General features: G+C 44.4%; 2 protein-coding genes across 9 annotated transcripts in view; one reads left to right on the top strand and one right to left on the bottom strand.

Moving 5' to 3' along the window:
* Positions 1-1893: 1893 nt before the first annotated feature.
* On the bottom strand, positions 1894-21188 carry ZKSCAN3 (zinc finger with KRAB and SCAN domains 3). 6 transcript variants are annotated; one of them, XM_009450725.5, is made up of 6 exons: positions 21125-21188; positions 11075-11538; positions 9583-9730; positions 7690-7772; positions 7260-7383; positions 1894-5648 (listed from the first exon to the last, which is right to left on the bottom strand). In XM_009450725.5, the coding sequence occupies exons 2-6, from the start codon at positions 11474-11476 to the stop codon at positions 4789-4791; spliced, it is 1617 nt and encodes a 538-aa protein (XP_009449000.1). In that variant the 5' UTR covers positions 11477-11538; positions 21125-21188; the 3' UTR covers positions 1894-4788. The 6 variants fall into 6 exon arrangements, with proteins under 6 accessions (XP_009449000.1, XP_001141819.1, XP_054541634.1 ...); XM_001141819.8 differs by having other exon boundaries at positions 21022-21175; XM_054685659.2 differs by lacking the exon at positions 21125-21188 and adding an exon at positions 20685-20981.
* Positions 16858-21756, top strand: part of ZSCAN31 (zinc finger and SCAN domain containing 31) — a 41320-nt gene continuing 36421 nt past the window's right edge. Inside the window, exons 1-2 of one of the 3 annotated variants that reach the window (XM_016955100.4) lie at positions 16858-16942; positions 17121-17211. In XM_016955100.4, coding sequence (XP_016810589.2) covers positions 17179-17211 — 33 coding nt within the window. In that variant the 5' untranslated portion in view covers positions 16858-16942; positions 17121-17178. Of the gene's footprint in view, positions 17212-21756 lie in introns of all 3 variants that reach the window. The other 2 variants (XM_009450738.5, XM_016955099.4) reach the window with 2 other exon arrangements.

The following is a 21756-nucleotide window of genomic DNA, read 5'->3' as shown; positions in this document are numbered from 1 at the left end:
CCTAAGTAGCTAGGACTACAGGTGCATGCCACCACACCCCGCTAACTTTTATTTTTGTTAGAGATGGAGTCTCGCTGTTTCCCAGGCTGGTCTCAAACTCATGGCCTCCAGAAATCCTCCCACCTTGGCCTCCCAAAGTGCTGGGATTACAAACGTGAACCACCATACCTAGCCTGTCATTATAAACTTATGGGGCCACTTTTGTAGATGTGGTCTGTTATTGACCAAATTATAATTGAGCAAAGTGTCATTATGCAGTGCATGACTGTACTTGATCAGAAAAGAAATAAGCCCTTTCTGGATTAAAACAGTTCAGCTCTCTATGTCTTTTTCTCACAAGATGGCATCAGAAGAAGCCATGTGACTGCAACACATATGGTGAAACATTTCGTTGCTGAGGAGCTGATGTTGTTCTGCAGATAAGCAGTTTATAGCTTGCAGTTATACCTTAAATGGGGAGAGGTAGAAAGCCTCATTCCTCATCAGAGGAAACTGTCTCAGGACAGCCTCCATGGTAGATAGGGAGGTGTGTGAGAAATGGCATTGTATCAGCTTCTCACACAACCTACCATGCACTCATGTTCTAGGTGAGTTATAGGGCTTACATCAGCTGGTGTTAAATCCTGGTCTATGTGGCTCATATGAAGAGATGCAAGTTGCCAGGCAGCCATGGTGCAGTCATTCCTCTGAAGGAAGAACTATTAAGTCGGCACCAAAGTGAGAACAGAAATGGATAAAATACCTTGTAAGACAGAAGATGGTTTAGGTCTTAGGTTCTTTGGGGGCAGAGATAATGTCTTGTTCATCTTTGATTCCTTAGCACCTGACATAACACAGTCAGGTTTGCTGAATGAATGGCTATAAACACATAATTTCTTTAGAAATAAGGGAAGACTTTTATGTCTGGAAATATGAATATGAATACTTTGGTCTCTGGCAGTCAGTGTCAGGAGATTTTATGTTATGTTAATAATACAAAAGAACAAATAGAACCAGTCAATTTTCAGAATCATTCATTTATCAGGAACTCTGCTAGATGCTGAGGATACAATGGTGATCTAGTTGTTTATCTCTTGTCCCTCAGCCTGCCTCATACCAGCCGTTCCCTATCCTGATCTGTAAGCAGGGTAGGGAGGCTACAAACATTATTTCCCAGGCTCCTACTGCCAATTGGAAGAACTGACAAAAGGGGGAAGCACGGGTTAAAGGTTTTAATGCTTTACCGAAACTGTAATACTATACTGTAGTTTTAATGTTGAAACTATAGTATTGTGATGGCCAGTTTTATATGTCAACTTGACCAGGCCACAAGGTGCCCACATATTTAGTCAAACATCATTCTGAGTGTTTGATTTTGGATGTGATGAATCATTGCATCAGTAAACTAGGTAAGGCAGATTACCCTCCCTAATGTGGGTGGGCCCCATCTGATTAGTTGAAGGCAGGAAGAAAACAAAAAAGATAACGCTCCCTCAAAGGGTACTCCTCCTGCCCATCTTGAGGTGGGACATCAGTCTTTTCTGGCCTTCAGACTCCAACTAGAACACTGGCTCTTCCTGGTCTTGAACCTGCTGGCCTTTGGACTGGAGCTAACACCACTGGCTCCGCTAGGTCTCTAGTTTGCAGATAGGAGAACCTAGGACTTCTCAGCCTCCATAATCATATGAACCAATTCTTTCCAATAAATAAATATATATATACAAACCTATATTATGTATAATATACATAAACCAGTATTATAAATACAAATATATATGTATACACATACAGACATATACATACATATTTAGACACAGATCCTATTGGTTCTATTTCTCTGGAGAATCCTAATATATGTTCAGAAAGTTTGGAAATCATGCAATGCATTTTTCTCAATTTAAGAATCCACTCAAACAAAGTAACCATATGGTTTATTACTATAATACAAATAATATACATTAGGATTTGTTAGATTTGTGTCCCCTAGATCCCTGAAAACCTTGAAGGACCAAGCCTTGGAAACTAGCATAAAAACAGGGACTTGGATAGTTCTATAAAGGATTTTGGATAATGATTCAATTTCTACTAAACAAAATACATACAGCAGGAGATAATATATCACAATGCCCAAGTCATTAACTATCAAAGGTGACCAGAAAAGTCTTGTTATATTTGAATTCCAGAGTTTTTGACTGATATTATAAATATGGAAGAGATTGCTGGTGCCAGAAACCGAGTGAGAAATGTGAGTAGATGCAATAATGAAAGCATATTTCTACAATAAGTAGAAGTGATACTAACAAAAAAGGAACTGTCTTTCCACAGTTGTCACACTCATAAGGCTTCTCCCATTGAGGGTTCTCTGGTGTTTGATAAGACCTGAGCTGCGACTGAAGCCCTTGCTGCATTGTTCATTTTGTTAGTGCACTTCTCCTTATTGTAGGAATAAGGTGAAGTGCTTACACAAAAGTTTGCAGCAGAATAGTCATTCCGAAATACTTTTGTAGAAACAACTCCACTGAATGTATACATAATAAATACTACTTGTATAATGCTGACTAAAAATTTTCTCACTTGAATACACAAGACTAAAATTTTGACTATCATGATGGGAAAAAAAAAAGATGGTCTACACAGTATGTTTAACAAAAAAGTAGATAGCCTGAGGAATTAAATTAATGGTTCAAACCGTCATCATGAAAAATTGAGATGCTGTTACCACACAGGTGATTTGGGAATCAATGTATAAGAAGACCAAGACAGTCAGACACTAATAATGGCGTTCTGAAACCATAAGTGATACTTGGGCCGGGCGCGGTGGCTCACGCCTGTAATCCCAGCATTTTGGGAGGCCGAGACAGGTGGATCACGAGGTCAGGAGATCGAGACCATCCTGGCTAACACAGTGAAACCTCGTCTCATCATTCTCAGCAAACTATCGCCAAGAACAAAAAACCAAACACCGCATATTCTCACTCATAGGTGGGAATTGAACAATGAGAACACTTGGACACAGGAAGTGGAACATCACACACTGGGGCCTGTTGTGGGGTGGGGGGAGGGGGGAGGGAAAGCATTAGGAGATACACCCAATGTAAATGACGAGTTAATGGGTGCAGCACACCAACATGACACATGTATACATATGTAACAAACCTGCACGTTGTGCACATGTACCCTAGAACTTAAAGTATAAAATAAAAAAAAAAAATAGCCCGGCGTGGAGGCAGACGCCTATAGTCCCAGCTACTCGGGAGGCTGAGGCAGGAGAATGGCATGAACCTGGGAGGCGGAGCTTGCAGTGAGCCGAGATCGCGCCACTGCACTCCAGCCTGGGTGACAGAGATGACTCCGTCTAAAAAAAAAAAAAAAAATTTGGTGTGAATCCATTGAGCTGGAGAAAGTATGAACTTAGCAGGAATAAGTTTTGATGCAGTTTACTATACAGTGTGTGTTGGGTGGTAGGGTGGGGCAGGATAGTATCGATTGTTTTAGGAGGCATTGGTTAGGCCCGAGAGAACTAAGATACTGAGCATTAGAATATTCATCATTTTATTCTGACTTGATGACTGATTTTCACACTGTCTGAATAGGAAAGTTTTTTCCTTAAAGAATAGCAACAGGAAAACATTAAAGAGTGAAATTTGGGCTGGGTATGGTGGCTCACACCTGTAATTCCAGTACTTGAGAGGGTGAGGCAGGAGGATTGCCCAGGATTTCGAGACCAGCCTGGGCAACATAGTGAGACCTCATATTTACAAAAAAAAAAAAAAAAGCAATTCCATGGATGGCACACATTCATAATGATTTAGTGATAAGCTTTTTAAGGCATTTGCACTAGAATAGAATTCCTAGTCTGGTAAAGAAATATGGATTCTTGGCCAGGCATGGTGGCTCATGCCTGTAATCCCAGCACTTTGGTAGGCTGAGGCAGGAGGATCATGAGGTCAGGAGATCGAGACCATCCTGGCTAACACGGTAAAACCCCGTCTCTACTAAAAACATAAAAAATTAGCCGGGCATGGTGGCACACACCTGTAGTCCCAGCTACTCAGGAGGCTGAGGCAGGAGAATCGCTTGAACCCAGGAGGCGGAGGTTGCAGTGAGCCAAGATTGTGCCACTGCACTCCAGCCTGGGCGACAGAGCAAGACTACGTCTCCAAAAAAAAAATGGATTCTTTCAATCACAGTAACCCTGCTCTGCGTATGTACTTGGTAAGAAACACACTAGATTGAGTCACAATCTAGGTCAGAGAATTGGACACAAGCACAAATGGCCTTGGCGAGAAGTTCTTCAGAAACCTGGATAACATCAGATTTTCAGATCTATGAAGGTAATCTCACTGGTACATTCAATAAACATTTATTAGCACCTGCAGAAAAGGCACAGAGGGGGATATAAGACTTTATGAATCTGACCAACTGTGGAGGATTCATTACAGTCAAAAAGAATGGTCAGAGAAGCAGCCCCCAAATCACAACCATCCACCCAGTAGACATCACCAAGTGCTGGTTTAGGGCAAGTAGCCAGTCTAAACATCCATTTAATTCTAGTGGGAGAGAACAAACAGTTTCAGGTCTTACCTCTTCTAGACAACTCTCCCGTAGCCTCCTATCAAATATGTTTTGATTACAAACCCCTTCTAGAACTTAGAAGATAATTTGTCTAACCCAGTCTACATTTTCTAACACCTGATAATGTGTAGTGGTAAATAAAGCTCAGCCCACAATTTCTATAGTTGAGACTCCAGGGGGAGTGGCTTCAGATCAGTGACAAATGAGCACCAACTCTGGCATGTATGGCATGGGTCACTGTGATAGGATGTTTTTCCCTACATGGCTTCTCTGATGTTGAACAAGGTATGAAATTCGGGTGAAGCCTTTTCCACATGCATTACACTGATAGGGTTTCTCACCAGTGTGGATTTTTTGATGTTCAATGAGGCCTGTATTCTGAGTGAAACTTCTTTCACACTCATTACATTTATAAGACATGGGAGTTTCAACATTTTCCAACTGGCCTTCCATCCTACTTTTCCAGGCCTCTCCCTGCTCAGGTTCCTGAACATTTTTATCCCCAGTATGGATCCTCTGATGTCTCAGGAGATGTGAACTTCGCCTAAAGGCTTTGCCACACATACTGCACTGATACGGCTTCTCCCCAGTGTGGATTCTGTGATGTTCAAGGAGGCTGCAGCTCTGGCTGAAGGTCTTCCCACAGTCATCACACTCATAGGGCTTCTCCCCAGTGTGGGTTCTCTGGTGCTTGATAAGGTCTGAGCTATGACTGAAGGCCTTACCACATTCTTCACACTCATATGGCTTCTCACCAGTGTGGACTCTCTGATGAATGACGAGGGCAGAGCTCCCAATGAAGGCTTTGCCACACTCTTCACATTCGTAGGGTTTCTCACCAGTGTGGATTCTCCTGTGTTTACTCAGGCCTGAGCTTTGAGCAAAACTCTTTCCACATTCATGGCAGATGTGCCGCCTCCCTCCTGTGGCATTTTTCTGCTTTCTTTGTAGCCTGCCCTCCTGTTCACCAGCTTCTGCACATGTAGGAATCTGGGCAATGTCTTCTCTCAGGTGGCACGATATCTTCCCATGCTCCTTTTCTGGAAGCTCCTCAGCTGGAGGCAAGTCCCTGCTCTTAGTCTGTTTTTCATCACCTGAAACAACAAATAACTGGCAACTGTGGCTTACGCCATGGAAGGAAAGCTCTGTGATGAGTACCAGGGAGGCAAGAATTACAGAGGTCTATAAATGCCTGGGATGAGGATTTAAGTGCTAGAATAAGGATGGGAATAAAAGGGGAGAACAGGAGTGCTGGGGAGGAGAGAGACCTAAGAATGGGAATGGGGCCATTGGAAAGGTACACACTGGGAGTGGAGGGAGTGGGTAGAAGACAGTGAGGATCCAGGACTATGCTGGGGATGTATGTGGTTGGATCCAGGACTATGCTGGGGATGTATGTGGTCGTTCTAAGTTCTAAGAATTGTAAGGCAGGGCCATGCACCTAGGATTAGATACTAAAACGGTTGAACAGAAAGTGACAGTAAATGGAGCATGTGGAAGGATTTCTGAAATACCTTTGAGAAACAGCGACTGGGAGGCTCAGGCTGGCAGATCACTTGAGGTCAGGAGTTCAAAACCAGCCTGGCCAACATGGTGAAACCCCATCTCTATTAAAAATACAAAAATTAACCGGGCATGGTGGTGGGTGCCTATAATCCCAGCCACTCAGGAGGCTGAGGCAGGAGAATCACTTGAACATGAGAGGTAGAGGATGCAGTGAGCCAAGACTGCACCACTGCACTCCAGCCTGGGCGACAGAGTGAGAGTCCATCTCAAAAACGAAAGAAATAAATAAACGAAACAGCGAAAGTGGAGAGTCAGAAATTGGGCACTGATCAATGATACGATAAAGACAGTTGTCTCGGTTCATATCCCAGGCAGAGGCAGGGTCCCCAAACAGAACTGGATTCAGTGCTGTGAATTTTATGCCACCAATTAGCTACGTGGCCTCAGACAAGTCAGGCAATCTTCTCAGCCTCTGCACCTTCATCTCTGAGGTCAGGGTCTATAGTCAATGTCTAAGGACACTTCTCTCACACTCTATGGTCCCAAGGCCCATTTCCTGAAGAGGCCTCCCAGCTTTCCTCTTCAGTCAGGGATAGGAACAGGAGGACATCAACATTTAGTGGGCATCTCCTGTGAGCCAGACCTGTACTCGGGGTTGTATCGACTTCAACCCATTTAACTTAACTAGAATACTGGCACGGAGAGGAGAAAGCAAGGTCAGAAGGGATAAGCAGGCCAGGTGGAGTAGCTCATGCTCATGCCTGTAATTCCAGCATTTTGAGGGGCCAAGGCAGGAAGATTGCTTGAGCCCTGGAGTCCGAGACCAGCCTAGGCAACATAGCAAAACTCTATCTCGACAAAAAATTAAAATTAAAAAATTAGCCAAGTGTGGTGGTACATGCCTTTAGTCCCAGCAGTTTGGGAGGCTGTGGTGAGAGGATCAATTTAGCCCAAAATGTTGAGGCTGCAGTGAGCCATGATTGTGTCACTGCACTCTATCCTGAGTGACTGAGCAAGACCCTATCTCTCAAAAACAACAAAAAAAGAAAGGGTAAGGAGCTAGTCAGTTACAGGCTTTCAGAAATGGTGATTGTGAATCCAAACATAACAGGGCTCAACAGCTTCCAATAGCTCAACAGGTTCTAATATACAAAGAATGCCAAGAAACCTTAACAGAAATTAGTGCCCTTTAGTCTTACCCAGGGAGACCAGGCTGCCATGGTTCTCCTGCTTTTCATCTCTACAGAGATTCCCCTGAGATGAATCCTGCTGTGTCCATTCAGGGGTGAGGGTCAGGGCCACATCTTCCACTTTCAACAACCCCTAAAACAATAGGTAATCCCATTGAAGAAGGGGCTGACCAAAATGGTGGAGTGGGGAAGATCTGGGAAGCACCCCCAGGCCCCATTCCTGCCAACAGCTAGTAATAAACAGGAAAAGCCTCTTAAGTGGGCACCTAAATAAAGTTAATGATAAACAACCTCGAGATAGATGAGAAAATGCAGATCCCATTTGAGATCTGTATGGAGGATCTAGGATGGGGGTAGAGGGGAATGGGGAGTGAGGAGTCTTCACAGGAAGCTCAATAGTAGTGAGGGGCATTGGGGGAGGGATAGGGCTCCAGCTCACCCGGGACTCTGGAGTAAGCCTAGAAGCTACCACTGCATCTTCTCTGCAGCATCCTCCATGGGCAAGCATGGGGACCTGGAGAACTAAGAAGGAAAGAAGCTCTGGATGAGATGTACCCTGGCATTCAGCCTCCCTGCCTTGTGCAATCTAAGTTAAATAACTGGATTAATAGATTCCTGTCTCACTTGATTGAGCCCAGGAGTCTGAAGCTGCAATGAGCTGTGATTGAGCCACTGCACTCCAGCCTGGGCAACAAAGTAAGACCCTGTCTCTCTAAATAAATAAATTCCTGCCAAACAAGTTTATACATAGTGTGCTCCTTTCCAAAATTCCTGGTCCCTACCAGCTCCAATCCTATGGCTAAAGATAACTGTTGTGCTCTGCAGATACACGAAAACAATGCAAAAAGGCAGGATCCTTGTGAGCAGTTGTGAAATAAAAAGAACATAAAAAACAAAAAAGCTTTCCATCTGAAGATCCTTTGAATTTTGCTAGAGATAGGAGGAAAAATCGGATTTTGGGTCAGTATGTCCTTAGTAGCCATTAGGGTGCTTTTTGCTCTGGATTTGAAAAGCTAAAAGGAGTCAGACAAAGCTGGGCTATGAAAGGCTAAGTAAGGGTCTGGCTTTATACAACGTATGGAAATTCAAGAGAGAGAAAAGTAAAGAACTTCAGGTTTCCTTATTATTCCTTATATAACTTCAGGAAGCATATATATATTCCTCATATATTCCTTATATATTCCTTATATGACTTCAGGAAGCATATATATTCCTCATGTATTCCTTATATAACTTCAGGAAGCAAATTTTTAAAGGGGCACAAAACAGGTGGTTTAGGCTAGAACCTCTGTTTAAAAATAAAGATCGCATGTTGGCTAGAACATCCCAGTGATGTGTATCTTGGGAACTTGTACATGTGTTTAAGACACATGAAAGGACATCTCAGAACACATACAGCCATTTCCTATGCAGTGAATTTCATATTGTTTTAATAACAGACCCAGGATTTAGAAGATTTATACCCTTTAATTTGCAATAGTCCTATAATTTATGAGATTGGCTGGCTGGCTTTACAGATTCTGTTTACTTTCTGCATAAGACTTCCCACTGTCATACGAATTGTATTATTAATGTGTTTATTTACCATCTTCCTCACTTAAATGTAAGCTCCACTGGGACAAGAACAGTTTCACTCACAGTTCCATTCCCAGAGCTAACTGGCCACCACACTGGAGGCCTCCATAATTACAAGTTAAAGAAGAACAAAGACAAGTAGCTGGTATACACAAGTGTGGTAGCTTACACCTATAATCCCAGCACCTTGGGAGGCCCAGGCAGGAGGATCACTTGAGCCCAAGAGTTTGAGACCAGCCTGGGAAACATGGTGAGACCTCAAATCCACAAAAAAGTTTTTAAAACCTAGCCAGGCATGGTGGTGCACACCTGTAGTCCCAGCTACTCGGGAGGCTGAGGTGAGAGGATTGCTTGAGCCCAGGAAGTGGAGGCTGCAGTGAGCGATCCAGAGGATCGCTTGAGCCCAGGAAGTGGAGGCTGCTTGAGCCCAGGAAGTGGAGTGCCACTGCACTCCAGCCTGGGTGAAACAACAAGACCCTGTCTCAAGAAAACAAAAACCAATACAACAAAACAAAACCCAAACAAGAACCAATTCTTTCCAAACCTAAGTTTTACTAATATCTTATTTACTATGTCCAGTCTTGGTTGAAAAAGCTTTCCATCATTATGTTGGAAATACTCCTTTTAGTCTCAGTCTTAAATGAGAGTTGATCTGTGATGGGCATATAAGCCCCCTATCAATGAATTTTGTTGGCTATCCTTAAATGAAATTGGATGAAGTCTGCAGAATTCATACTGTCTAGAAAATAATCCTTACCTCTATCTTGTAAGGGCTGGGATCCCAGAGATTCATGCTTGAGCAGAGCCTTCATTAGCTGAAATTGGCTACTTTGTGACCCTGGGGCTGGTGTCAATAGTGCCATCTTGCAACAGAGCAGTTCTTGCCCCTGGTCAACACCTGAAACCTAGAAATCATTTGTTCTTATTTTCATGTTTTCATCAAACACTTCCATAGAACTACCTAGGTGGCTGGCACTATTTCCAAGTGCATTATAAATGTTAACTCATTTAACGCAGAAAACAACAATCTTATAAGGGAGGTATTATTATTATACCCATTTTACTGATAGGGAAATTAAGGCACAGCCAGTTTAAGTAGCTAATCAGTGGCAATGCTAGGATGGGAGCTCAGGTAGAATGATGCCAGAGCACATGTTCTTATCATTACTCTATGCTCCTTCATATATACATTTGTGCTTTTATGAAAATCCATTGGAAACTGGTGCAAAATTCTCAGAGAATATTAATACCTTTTATTATCTGAAAAGGGGATTACAATCTCTAGTTTATGGAGTTTGGGGGACCCAAACAACATCACAGTATGTGAAATCACCTAACATGGCCTGGCATACGATATGTATGCAGGTTTCCTTCCAGACATTTATAGTTATTATAAAATTACAGTTTTCAAGTTACTTTCTCATGTGCAGCTCAGAATTTCCCACATCCTTTATAAAGAATGAAGCTAAGAGACTCGCACTGACTTTCCACTGTTACAGGCCTTGGGTGCAACAGACCCAAGTCAAGAACCTTGGTATCCAGCTCACCATTTAGAAGGCTCTGGCCACACAGGTCCTCTGACCTCTGAGGGTGTGTGCACAGGGACACAGGATGATGCAAAGAGGACACAGTCTCATAAAACAGGGAAGAACATGGAGGTAAAAGTCGGCCCATTTTCTACCAGAGGTTCATAACCAGTGGTCCATGAACTCCTTCCCACGTAGTCCATGAACTTGAACAGGACAAAAGCTAATCTTATTTTTAACTAGTCTTTAAGAGAAAGTTAGCATTTCCTTCCAATTATGAATGGAAGCAACAAATCAATGTAGCATAAGCAGTACCCACGACTTTGTCACCAATAGAACCTGCAGATGTTTTTACATCACATTACAACCAAGCAAACAGATACTTATCACTGCTTTGTAATTGCCAGTTATAAGACCTGTCCGTAGGTTTTATTATTTAGTGTACTAATAAAAAAAGTATGACTTTAATACAAATTTAATACTTTGCAAACTGTATGTTGATATGACTGCGTTCTTTTGTAATCCTTTATGGTTTCTTTATGTATTTTAAAAAAAAATTATTCTGAGAAGGAGTCCAGGGACTTCACCTTACTGCCAAGGAGGTTCACGGTACAAAAAAGAGATGAAGAACCCCTGGATGTTAAAGGAATGCCCCTCACTCCGATCTGGGATTTCAGGAGGAAACAGACCACAGCGCTCAGATACTAAACCTGTTCTTTCTACCTGCGGCGCCGGCTCATCCAGCTGCCTCTCCAAATACTCCAGTAGCACCACCACCTCCTCCCCGCTCTCTGGATGCTGCTCCCGCACCCAGCTCTGCAGATTCCCCGGCAGGATGGTCAGGAACTGCTCCAGCACCAACAGCTCCAGGATCTGCTCCTTGCTGTGCATCTCAGGCTGCAGCCACTGTCGGCAGAGCTCTCGGAGCCGACTCAGCGCCTCGCGGGGGCCTGCAGCCTCCGGGTAGCGGAAGCCTCGGAAGCGCTCGCGGGAGCCCTCAGAACCCAGATCTGGGCTACTGGGAAAACCGGCTTCTTCTTCCTCCACCTTTATGACCAGAAGCTCCATCTGGTCTTCTGTAGACTGGGCATCCAGGGCTGTGCTTTCACTTAATTCTCTAGCCATCCTAGGCCAAGGCAGTACTCAGGCCTCACTCTAGCTTCCAGCGCTATTTCTGCAGAAGATCCCTGAAAGGTGGGAAATCATTATTAACCAGTAAACTTGCAAGTAGTCCCTTCTCTCCTGCCCAGGAGCCCAGAGACATCTCTGGGGAACTGCTGCAGAAATTTCTCCATGTTCAGTGGTTCTGCAGCTTAATCCTCTACACCACCCCAAGCCTGAATCCCATAGTAAGGTTCCCAAAGGATGTCCTGGAGTGATCCTGGACACCCCCAAGCCCCTGACTAATCAGGAAAAAAACTGAAATTGGTGAGGATCCAGGGCACTTCCTGGACTCTCTAGGAAGCTCCTCTCAGTGACTTGCTCAGAGTTATCCCATTAACAACCAGGTCTGTGGTTGTCTAAATTCTAAGATGACCCTAACGATTTCCTGCCCTAATCCTCAGGACTTTCAATATGAGATAGCAAGTCCAGACTGACTGGACTGATCCCAAAGAGCTGAATTCTACCGACAACCTCAATGACCTCATAAGTAGATTCCTCTCAGAGCCTCCAGATAATAGCCCAGCCCTACCAACACCTTGGCTTTGGCCTGGGAAGACCCTAATATTGAACTCAGCTGAGCCTGCCTGGCCTTCTGACCTATAGAACTGGAACAAATAAGCTGATTTTTTTTTTTTTTTTTTTTTTTTTTTTGCTTATTTGTTTGTTTTGAGACAGAGTCTTGCCCTGTCACCCAGGCTGGAGTGCAGTGGCATGATCTCGGCTTGCTGCAACCTCCACCTCCCATGTTCAAAAGATTCTTCTGCCTCAGCCTCCCAAGAAGCTGGGATTATAGGTGTGCACCACCATGCCCAGCTAATTTTTGTATTTTTAGTAGAGCCGAGGTTTCACCATGTTGGCCAGGCTGATCTCGAACTCCTGACCTCAAAAGATCTGCCTCGGCCTCCCAAAGTGCTGGGATTAAACACATGAGCCACTGCGCGCAGCCCAGATTTTGTTTTAAGCTGATAAATTTGAGGTAAATGTTATACAGCAATAGAAAACTAATACAGTTGATTCTATATCTGTGGGTTCTGCATTGAGAGATTCAACCAACCACAGCTGGAAAATATCTGGGAAAAAAAAATAACAAAAACAACAATTAAAAAATACAAATAAAAATACAATATAAAAAGTGTTTACAAAACATTTACATTGTATTTGGTTTATAAGTAATCTAGAGATGATTTAAAGTGTACAAGAGAAGTTGAGCCTGGTGCCGCACTACTGCAGTCCCAGCTACTCAGGAGGAAGAGGCAGGAGGATCACCTGAGCCCAGGAGTTCAAGGATGCAGTAAGCTATGATTGTGCCTCTGTACTCCAGCCTAGGCAACAGTGCAGAGACTCCATCTCTTAAAAAAAACATACAGAAGGATGTGTGTAGGTTATAGGAAAATACTATATGCCATTTTATGTAAGACTTGAGCATCCACAAATTTTGGTATCATTGGGGATCCCGGAATGAATCCCCCACAGATAGTGAAGGATGGCTGTACCAGGTCTTATCTGTGGTCAAGGTACTGTAGTAAGGGGAAGAAGAAAGAAAAGACAGAAGGCCCTGGACCAAAAGAAATAGAACTGAATTAAACCTTGGCTGCCTGCTAGTGAGACCCTCAATTATATCTGAAGTGAGGCTTGCCCAAAAAACTGGCATAATATTCACATTAAAATTCAGCTGAAAGAAGGATTTCTGCAGGCTCTTCGGATCTTTGGGCTGAAGGCCCTTCAGTTTCTCTCAGAAACATCAAGGCAGCCGAAAACATCACCAAGCCCTTCCCCTGGAGAGAGCATAGGCTGCCCCTGGTCTTTGCCACCTCCTCAATCTGCCACTTTCTTTCTTCCCCTTCAAGACTGAACTTCTTGAAAGAAAGTCCTTAGTCCCTGATTCTAGTCCTCACCTCCCACTAAGCCTTCCACACACTGTAGGCTGCAACTGCCAACACCACTAAGATTTCGCATGCAGAAGGAACCAAAGGTGCTTCCCTCAATTCCCATTTTCCATGGCCTCTTCTCAGGCAACTGGGCTGAGGATACTGTCCACTTCCAAAAACTCACTTGTCCTTACTTCAAGGAACTTGCTTTCTCCTGCTTTCCTCCTTCCTGGTTCTTCTCAGCTCCCATCATAATCTGGTTAAGTGTTCTGAAGCCAGGTTTCCTGAGGTCGTCAAAATCCTGGCTTTACTACCTACTAGCTCTGTGCCTCCCTCTCCTTATCTGTAATAGGGATAGTGATAGCAGATAGGGCCATTGTAAGCATTAAGTAAGTGAGTGTATAAAGCTCTTAGAACAGTGCCTGGTGTGTGGTTGTAAGGAACATGGCTGTGCTGCAGCGAAGCAGGCATAGGCCGAGGTAAACATCCTGCACGACTCAGCAGGATTGGAGCGCACGCACACAATTCCGTGCATTATATAATCACAGTTATGTAGCCATAATCTGGGGAGGCTCATCACCTGGCTCTAAGATACTACTGTTTGTGAGGTGTATAAATGTGGCACTGACACTGTGAAAGAGCTGCTGAGTAAAGCCATGTCCCATCTACCTGCTGTCTCTCGAGTGTTCTTCCAGCTCCCTGCCCCCCATCCACCCACTCCCCTTGGACCTCAGCTGGGGCTCTAACCTGACATTTGGCATAGTGAGCAAGATGAGGTGAGTGGGTCTTCAGCCCCCAGGCTCCCGGAGCGGCTATGCAGCCACAGCATGAGCTGTGGCACCCAGTGGCAGCCGTGCTGCAAGGATGGGCTCTGGTGGAAACATGGGCGGCAGTGGACAGACCCTCCACGAGTGTGGAGAAGGTGCTGAAGCACCTGGAAATGCACAGGACCGAGAAGGAGTGTGCCTTTGCCAACAGAGTCAGATGGGCATTTGTGACTGTGCTGCTGGAAGGGCATGCCCAGTCCCTGCTGGACGCAGTGCAGGGAGGAGGAATAACCTCCGTTACAGGCTCACCCAGTGGTATGCAAGAAAATAGAGCATGAACAGCCACTGGGCCCCAAGGGTGGGCCTAGAGACCCCCTACCATAGTGAAGCACACTTCTTATAGTGCTTGTACCCCCCACTGAGTTGTGGGAGTTAGGCAAGCAGTGCCAGCAGCATTTGGGGGAGACTCCCTGCCTGAATTCTGTCTCTCCGGGACAAAGGAGCTGATCCATTTCCTGCTCCGCCTCTGAGATGGAAAAGCTGGCTTCTTTAATTACAGTGTGGTCTGATGCCGGTGAAATACCAGAAACTGTCAGTAGATGGCAGTTGTATATAGACTTAGTGCAAGTCATTCGGGAAAAGGACATTGCTGGGCAACTAGGTCCCGCCGGAGCGTTCCAGATCAAAGATTACCTGCTGCAGTCAGGCAGAAATGTAAAGTCTTTCCTGTTTGATTGGGAACTGACCAAGGTGCCGGGCTTGGGGGGACACCGGACAACCAAAGGCAATATATGGAATCGGCAAGCCACTGGTCCCTAACCCTGAATAAGTTTCCGGGCAGAGCTGCATTTATTGACGGTTATGAAAGCTGGTCAGTGAAAGTGAAACCTGTATCTTTGGACCTCGGCATCGGCCGCTTAGCTCCCTGCTTATGCACTGTGGATGTCTCTCCCATGCCTGAGGACAGGCTGTGGGTGGATGTTTTGCACGGCTTGGCAGCTGTGCCGTCTATCATGGATTTGATAGGCCACTTGACAACAGAACTGGGATGGTGCCACTGTGTGGTGGACTTGGCCAATGCATTTCTCTTAATCGACATTGCTCCAGAGAGCCAGGAACACTTTGTCTTCATGGGAGGGTGACAATGGACTTTCACAGTGTTGCTGCAGGGATATATGCATAGCCCCAACATATGTCATGATCTTATTAATGATGTTATATTAACCTCTGATTCTCTTGCAGATTTAGAAGCAGCAACGCAGCCTCTTGCCTGGAATTGGGATGATGCGGCTGAAACCACCTTCCTGGCAGCCAAACAGGCTATTCAGCAGGCACAAGCCCTATGGGTAGCTGATCAGGGGCACCCATTTAAACTTGATGTGCATGTGACCAGATAGTTTTGACTGGGGCTTATGGCATCACACAGAGCTCTTTAGAATGCCAGTAGACTTTTGGTCCCAACTTTGGAAGGGAGCTGAGCTCCAGTATTCCTCGACAGAGAAGCAGTTACTAACTGCATATGCTGCCCTTTAGACTCGCGACAGCCTGGCAGGATGGGCTACAGTCGTCGCGCGCATGACTTACCCAATAGCAGGGTGGGTATGCTCATGGGTAACAACCCACACACTGGGATGGCACAGACATCCACTTTTGTAAAGTGGGGTGCTTAAGCCTACTTGGAACAGCAAAGTATGCTAACTCAAGTCCCTTAGAAGCACAATTACAGGAAGTCTTAGGACCTACAGTCCTAATGCAAGAGAAGGTTATGGGACCTGAGGCACCCCTAGATCCTGAGCCTTCACCTTTTAAGGAAGGGCATTCCCGCATTCCCAATGGGGCATGGTACACAGATAGGTCTAGCCAGGGTGCTACTGCTACCTGGACTGCTGTTGCAGCCCAGCCTAGTACCAACACCCTATGGTTTGATACCAGGTATGGACAAAGTAGCTAATAAACTGAACTCAGGGCAATGTAAATGGTGATCACCAAGAAGGTGACACCTATGGTAATCTGCACTGATAGCTGGGCAGTTTATCAAGGCTTAACCTTGTGGCTAACTACCTAGAAGTTATAGAAGTGGCTAGTCACTGACCCATGTAGGGCCAGGCCATGTGGCCAGATCTATGGGAGAAAGGATGACTTCCTCCAACCAGGTATGGGGACAAACAGTAACCTGTTGTTGCCCGCCCCAACACCCTAAAGGTAGGGAAGCAAAAACCCTGGATTAATATATAAAGCAACACTGGGGTAACATCACCATGTAGTGATTGCTCACTATAACCTGAAATTATTGCTCCCTGTATTACTGTGGCCCAAGTGCCCAGAGCTTATGTGCCAGGCTTATGTGTCAAGCCTCTATGTATACATTGGGCCTGTGTGCCCAGAGCCTATATGTCAGACTTATGTGTCAAGCCTGTGTGTATCAGCCCTGGGTGCCCAAAGTTTATATGTCAGGCCTGTGTGCCAAACCTATATATTGGGCCTGTGTACCCAAAAACCTATGTCTCCCTCGGCCAAGGGGGTGGAGTGTAAGGTAAATGGATGTGCTTTGGTCAAGAATAGGCCGAGGCAGATATGCAGGCCAGCGTGACTCAGCGAGTTTGGAACGCAGGCGCACCACTCCACTTGTTATATAACCTGTTTGTGTAAGCTCATACTTGGCTTACAGCCACTATTGTCTGTAAATGGTATAACTGCCCTGCTGACGCTGTACATAGGACTTGTGCCCAGAGAGAGAGAGAAAAACTGCTGATCCTGTAAGAGAGAACTGGCCATCTTGCAGACAGACAGAGGTGAGCCAGGAATTAACAAGTGTGCCAAGGAGTACAGCTGTAAGTGTGGGAGCAGCAGGAGCCACAGAGCCGTTTGCTGAGAAGGGCTGCGGTCGGAGGAGGCAGCCGAGACAGAGGCAGACAGTGTGAGAGCTGCAGCAGCTGCTGCTGAATAAAATCATATTTTACCTGCCTACAGCCCCGAGTGTTCTTTCAACTACCTGCCACCCATCCAACAACTCCCCTCGGACCTCAGTATGGACTGGAACCTGACACTTGGCATGACAGTGGTAAGTACCATATACATGTTGGCTAATAGTATAATTCACTGGTCTTTCTTTTTTTAAATAAGAGTAGGCCTGGTGGTTCTGTTCTTGACCTTTTCTTTTCTCTATCCACAGTCTTCCCCAGAACTATCTTTAATCACTCGCAAGGTTTTAACTTCTATTTCTAGGCTGTAGACTCCTGATCCCTATCCTGAGCTGCCTTCCAGACAGTCCTATATGGAAATCTTGCAAACAAATCCAATTCAATATGCCCCAAATCAAAGTGATTTTCTTGCTTCCTAATCTACTCCTTCCTCAGTATGGTATTATCTAGAAACAACAGCACCAGCCATCAGGTTTCGTCAGAGTCATCACTTTGTAATGGATGATTTCTGTATTTTAGGAGGGAAAAGTAAGATATTCTGAAAGACAGCCTATCCCAGAAGCCATGAGACCTGGGCCTGATCTAAGAGGGAAGGGAAACCTGAGATTCCTGTGAACCAGCTGGGACTAGATTTTAAACTAGAAGTGAGTGACTGCAAAATTATTTGACTGGACTCGGATGTCAGTAAGTCCCTCTTTACTCAGTGGAATGGAGAGGCTAGAAAATGTAAGGCTGGGCTGGGCGCAGTGGCTCACGCCTGTAATCCCAACACTTTGGGAGGCTGAGGTGGGCACATCATGAGGTCAAGAGATCGAGACCATCCTGGCCAACATGGTGAAACCCCGTCTCTACTAAAAATACAAAAATTAGCTGGGCGTGATGGCATGCGCCTATAGTCTCAGCTACTTGGGAGGCTGAGGCAGGAGAATCGCTTGAACCCGGAAGGCGGAGGTTGCAATGAGCCAAGATCGCACCACTGCACCTGCACTCCAGCCTGGCAACAGAGCAAGACTCTGCCTCAAAAAAAAAAAAAAAAAAAAAGAAAAGAAAAGAAAAGAAATGTAAGGCTGGTAGAGGTTACAAAGGGAAAAACAATTCCAAGTCCGTATCTTCCTGAACCTCTATTCCTCAGTCCAACTCTCTACAGTTCAAAGGATGGTAGGGAATAGAAGGAAATTAGGAAACTGAGAGAAGCCATTGATTGTCACAAATGAAAAGTACCAGAAAATACTTCCTCCTAATAAGCTGCCACAAGAGATCTGGGGTACTGCTACATGAGCTAATAATACCAAAATAAGTGAGCCTAAATCTAATCTAGTCTTTAGATCCAAATACCAGTGTACAGGTGAAATATAGGAGCAAATTACATTAAAGGCTTTCAAACTTTGTTACATATTAGAATCACTGGGGAGCTTTTAAAACATCCTAATGCCTTGGGTACAATCAAGATCAATCAGTCTGGGTGCAGTGGCTCACACCTGTAATCCCAGCACTTTGGGAGGCCGAGGCAGATTTCCTGGGGTCAGGAGTTCAAGAACAGCCTGGCCCATATGACGAAACCCTGTCTCTACTGAAAATACAAAAATTAGCTGGGCGTGGTGGTACACACCTGTAATCCCAGCTACTTGGGAGGCTGTGGCATGAGAATCACTTGAGCCTGGGAGATGGAGATTGCAATGAAAAAAAAAATCAATTAAATCACTCTCTGGGGGTGGGACTTTTAATACATCAATAACTTTTAAAACTTTCTAGGTCATTCTGATGTGCAGCTGAGTTTGAGATCTAATAAGTTAAAGATACTAAAAAGAAGCAATCGACCAAATCCAGAATGTGAGGCATTTTATAAAACAGAAGGTTCAAGTTCCTCAACAAATAAATGGCATTTTAACCAAAAGGAGTGGGAGGGAATGGGAACTGTCATAGATTAGAAGACTGAACAGACTTATCAAATAAATGCAAATGGTGAACCATATTCGGACCCCACTGAAAACAACAACTGTAAAAAGACTGTAAAAAAAAAAACTCTAGAAATATTTGAGACAATTATTTGAAAATCAAGATAATGATATCAAGGAATTATTGTCAATTTTTTTGCATGTGATCATGATACTATGATTATATTAAAAGTCCCTGTATATAAGAAATTGACACTGAAGTACTTGTACTTGTGAGTGAACTAAAATGTTTCCATCTGCAATTTGCTATAAAATGAAAGAGAAGAGAGGGACGAAATGAGGAAAAAAGAGATAAAGAAAGAGGGGGAGAGGGAGGGAAGGAAAGGAAGACAAAGAAAGGAGGGAGAGGGAAAGAAAGGAGAGAGGGAAAGAGGGAGGAAGTAAAAGGGAAGGAGGGAGACAAAAGGGAAGGAGGAGGAGAAGGGAAGGAAAGAGAGTGGAAAGGAGGGAAAAGAAGAATGAAAGAAAATGACCAAAAGATGATGGCTGAAGCTGAGTCATGGTTATATTGGTGTTCATTGTAACATTCTCTCTACAATTAAATGTGTTTAAATTTCTCTCCAAAATTTTAGAAAATTAAACAATGTCCTAACTTCTTTCCTTCCTGAATAATACAGTCAAAAAGCATTAAGGTAGGGTCAAGGAAGGCGAGAGAGAGCCACAGCCCAACCCAGAGTGAATCTGGAGCCCAAGTGGAATGAGGAGGGTGTCCACGGTGGGGAAGGGAGGAAGTCTATGGCAGGAAAACAACACTGATACATTTACATCATTTATTCTACAAACTCCATTTAGGTTTCACTACCTGGCCCCTACTTGGATCTGAGCCAAACTGATCACAGTGGGAAGGCACAAGATTGGGAAATTGGTTGCAAACACAAAGTATTTATCAAATCAGTAAATATACTGAAGATAAGGAAAGGAAAGTTTCTCATTAACAGAAAAGAGTTACAAGTCTATGAAAGAGCTAACCCTGTAAAAGTTGGGTTGAAATGAAGGGTGTTAGTATGAAGCCAGTTTCAGGCTAGGGCGCTCCTGGAAGCTCGAAAACTGGTGGATCTCCAGCACTAAGCAGGACATCAGATTTTTGCAAAAACCAGGGGTCCTAGTCCTTTTTCACTATTAAAAACTTCTATTGTTCCTCCTAATCTCCAGCCAAGGAAAAGGTACCCCCGAGTCTTAAAGCCTTTGAGAGTTTGAGTATCACAACGTCCAACACAAACCAGTTTTGGTCTTTGCTTTGGGATAGGCTCTTTTTCAGAGTATCTTATTTTTCCCTCCTAAAATATAGAAATCATCCATTACAAAGTGAATTGATGAATGACAGTAAAATTGAAAGCAACCGTACAAAAGCCAGTCACTAATGTGTCATCATAGTTATAAATAATAATAGTACCACTAATAAAAGCAAATCTTTAAATCATGCTTACTCTGTACCTTACCCATACGAATGCATTCAATCCTCACAACAACCCAGTGAGTTAGGGAATATTATCCCCATTTTACAAAATAGTAAAATGAGGCAGAGAGAGAGCTTAGGAACTAGTGAAAAGTCACACAGCCAGTAAGTGGCAGAGGCAGGATTTGAACCAGATAATCTGACTCCAACGTTCTGGCTCTTGGCCAGTACCACAGAATAATTTAAAGACCTTGAAACTGACCTTGTTACCAGGCAGTGCAAAAATGTAACGGCTCCCATTCTCGAGGCTTGTCTATGTGACCCATGCATCCCGTCTCCAAATACCCTCAAGAACCGACCCGGACACTCGGTAACGGCCCTAAACAAGGGACACCCATATTGGGCTCTACGCGGGAACGCCGAGGACCACTTCATTCCGCCGCAGAGCGCCCTTCCCTCCCCCACGGCTTCTCGCAGGGGTCTCCCTCCTTGGGAGCCGAGGCTGCAGGAACTGGGGAGGGAAGGGCCTCTCTCCACAAACACACACACACACACACACACACACACACACACACACACACACACTCCTGCAAACGCACCTCTACCCGGGGACAAAAGAACTGCAAGACCGACAGGAGGAGAGCCGCGGGATGAGATTTAACCCCACAGTGGAAGGCAGACGCCGATTCACCCCATACTCACAAAGTGCTTCAAACTAGCAAACCACCCGCAGGGCGGGGCACAGAAGCCACTTCCGGGCCTCTCTAGCCACCTCCCTGACAGACTCTGTCGTTTGCTAGCTCGGCACCTTGTGTCCCCTCCCCTTTTGCTATTAAAGAGGCTTTAAAATTTTTATTTTTCCAGCTATAACTAAGGGAGAAAGGCAAGGTGCAGAATTCTTTTCATAATTTGCTATATTTGCGAATAGAAGAGAGTAAAAAGAATCTAAATTATGTGTGCGTGTGTGGCACAAAGAAGCCCTGGAAAAATCGGAAAATTAATAATAGTGGTTACCTACGAGAGGTGAACGGTCAGAAACTGAGTGAAAACGGGCACAAGAGTGAGAAGGAAAGTGTTAGGGTGCATGTTTTAAATGTACTTTTAATTTTAGAGTTGATTGCATTGCCTAATTAGAATATGAATTCTAAATACATAAATTTTAAGGAGCATGCTGCGTGGTTTACATAAAAAATCCAAGATAATCTAACACTCAAATTATGATGATTAATAAGAGAGTTTAGCAAGTTGGCTGGACTTTTTAAAATTCATGTTCACAATGACATTCTCCATCAAAATTATAAAAATAGAATTTTTAAAAGACATCTATCACAGAA

The sequence above is a fragment of the Pan troglodytes genome, chromosome 5 (assembly GCF_028858775.2).
Source record: "Pan troglodytes isolate AG18354 chromosome 5, NHGRI_mPanTro3-v2.0_pri, whole genome shotgun sequence".
NCBI classification, from domain to species: domain Eukaryota; kingdom Metazoa; phylum Chordata; class Mammalia; order Primates; family Hominidae; genus Pan; species Pan troglodytes.
This window is presented reverse-complemented; position numbering and strand designations above follow the sequence as displayed.

Excerpts from the sequence above, each read along its gene's own strand:
- ZKSCAN3 (XM_009450725.5), bottom strand. The coding sequence starts at position 11,476 with ATGGCTAGAGAATTAAGTGAAAGCACAGCCCTGGATGCCCAGTCTACA. Across the intron at positions 7,384-7,689 it reads GGCTTACTCCAGAGTCCCGG|GGGTTGTTGAAAGTGGAAGA; the intron begins GTGAGCTGGAGC and ends CTATTGTTTTAG. Across the intron at positions 5,649-7,259 it reads TGGCAGCCTGGTCTCCCTGG|GTGATGAAAAACAGACTAAG; the intron begins GTAAGACTAAAG and ends TTGTTGTTTCAG.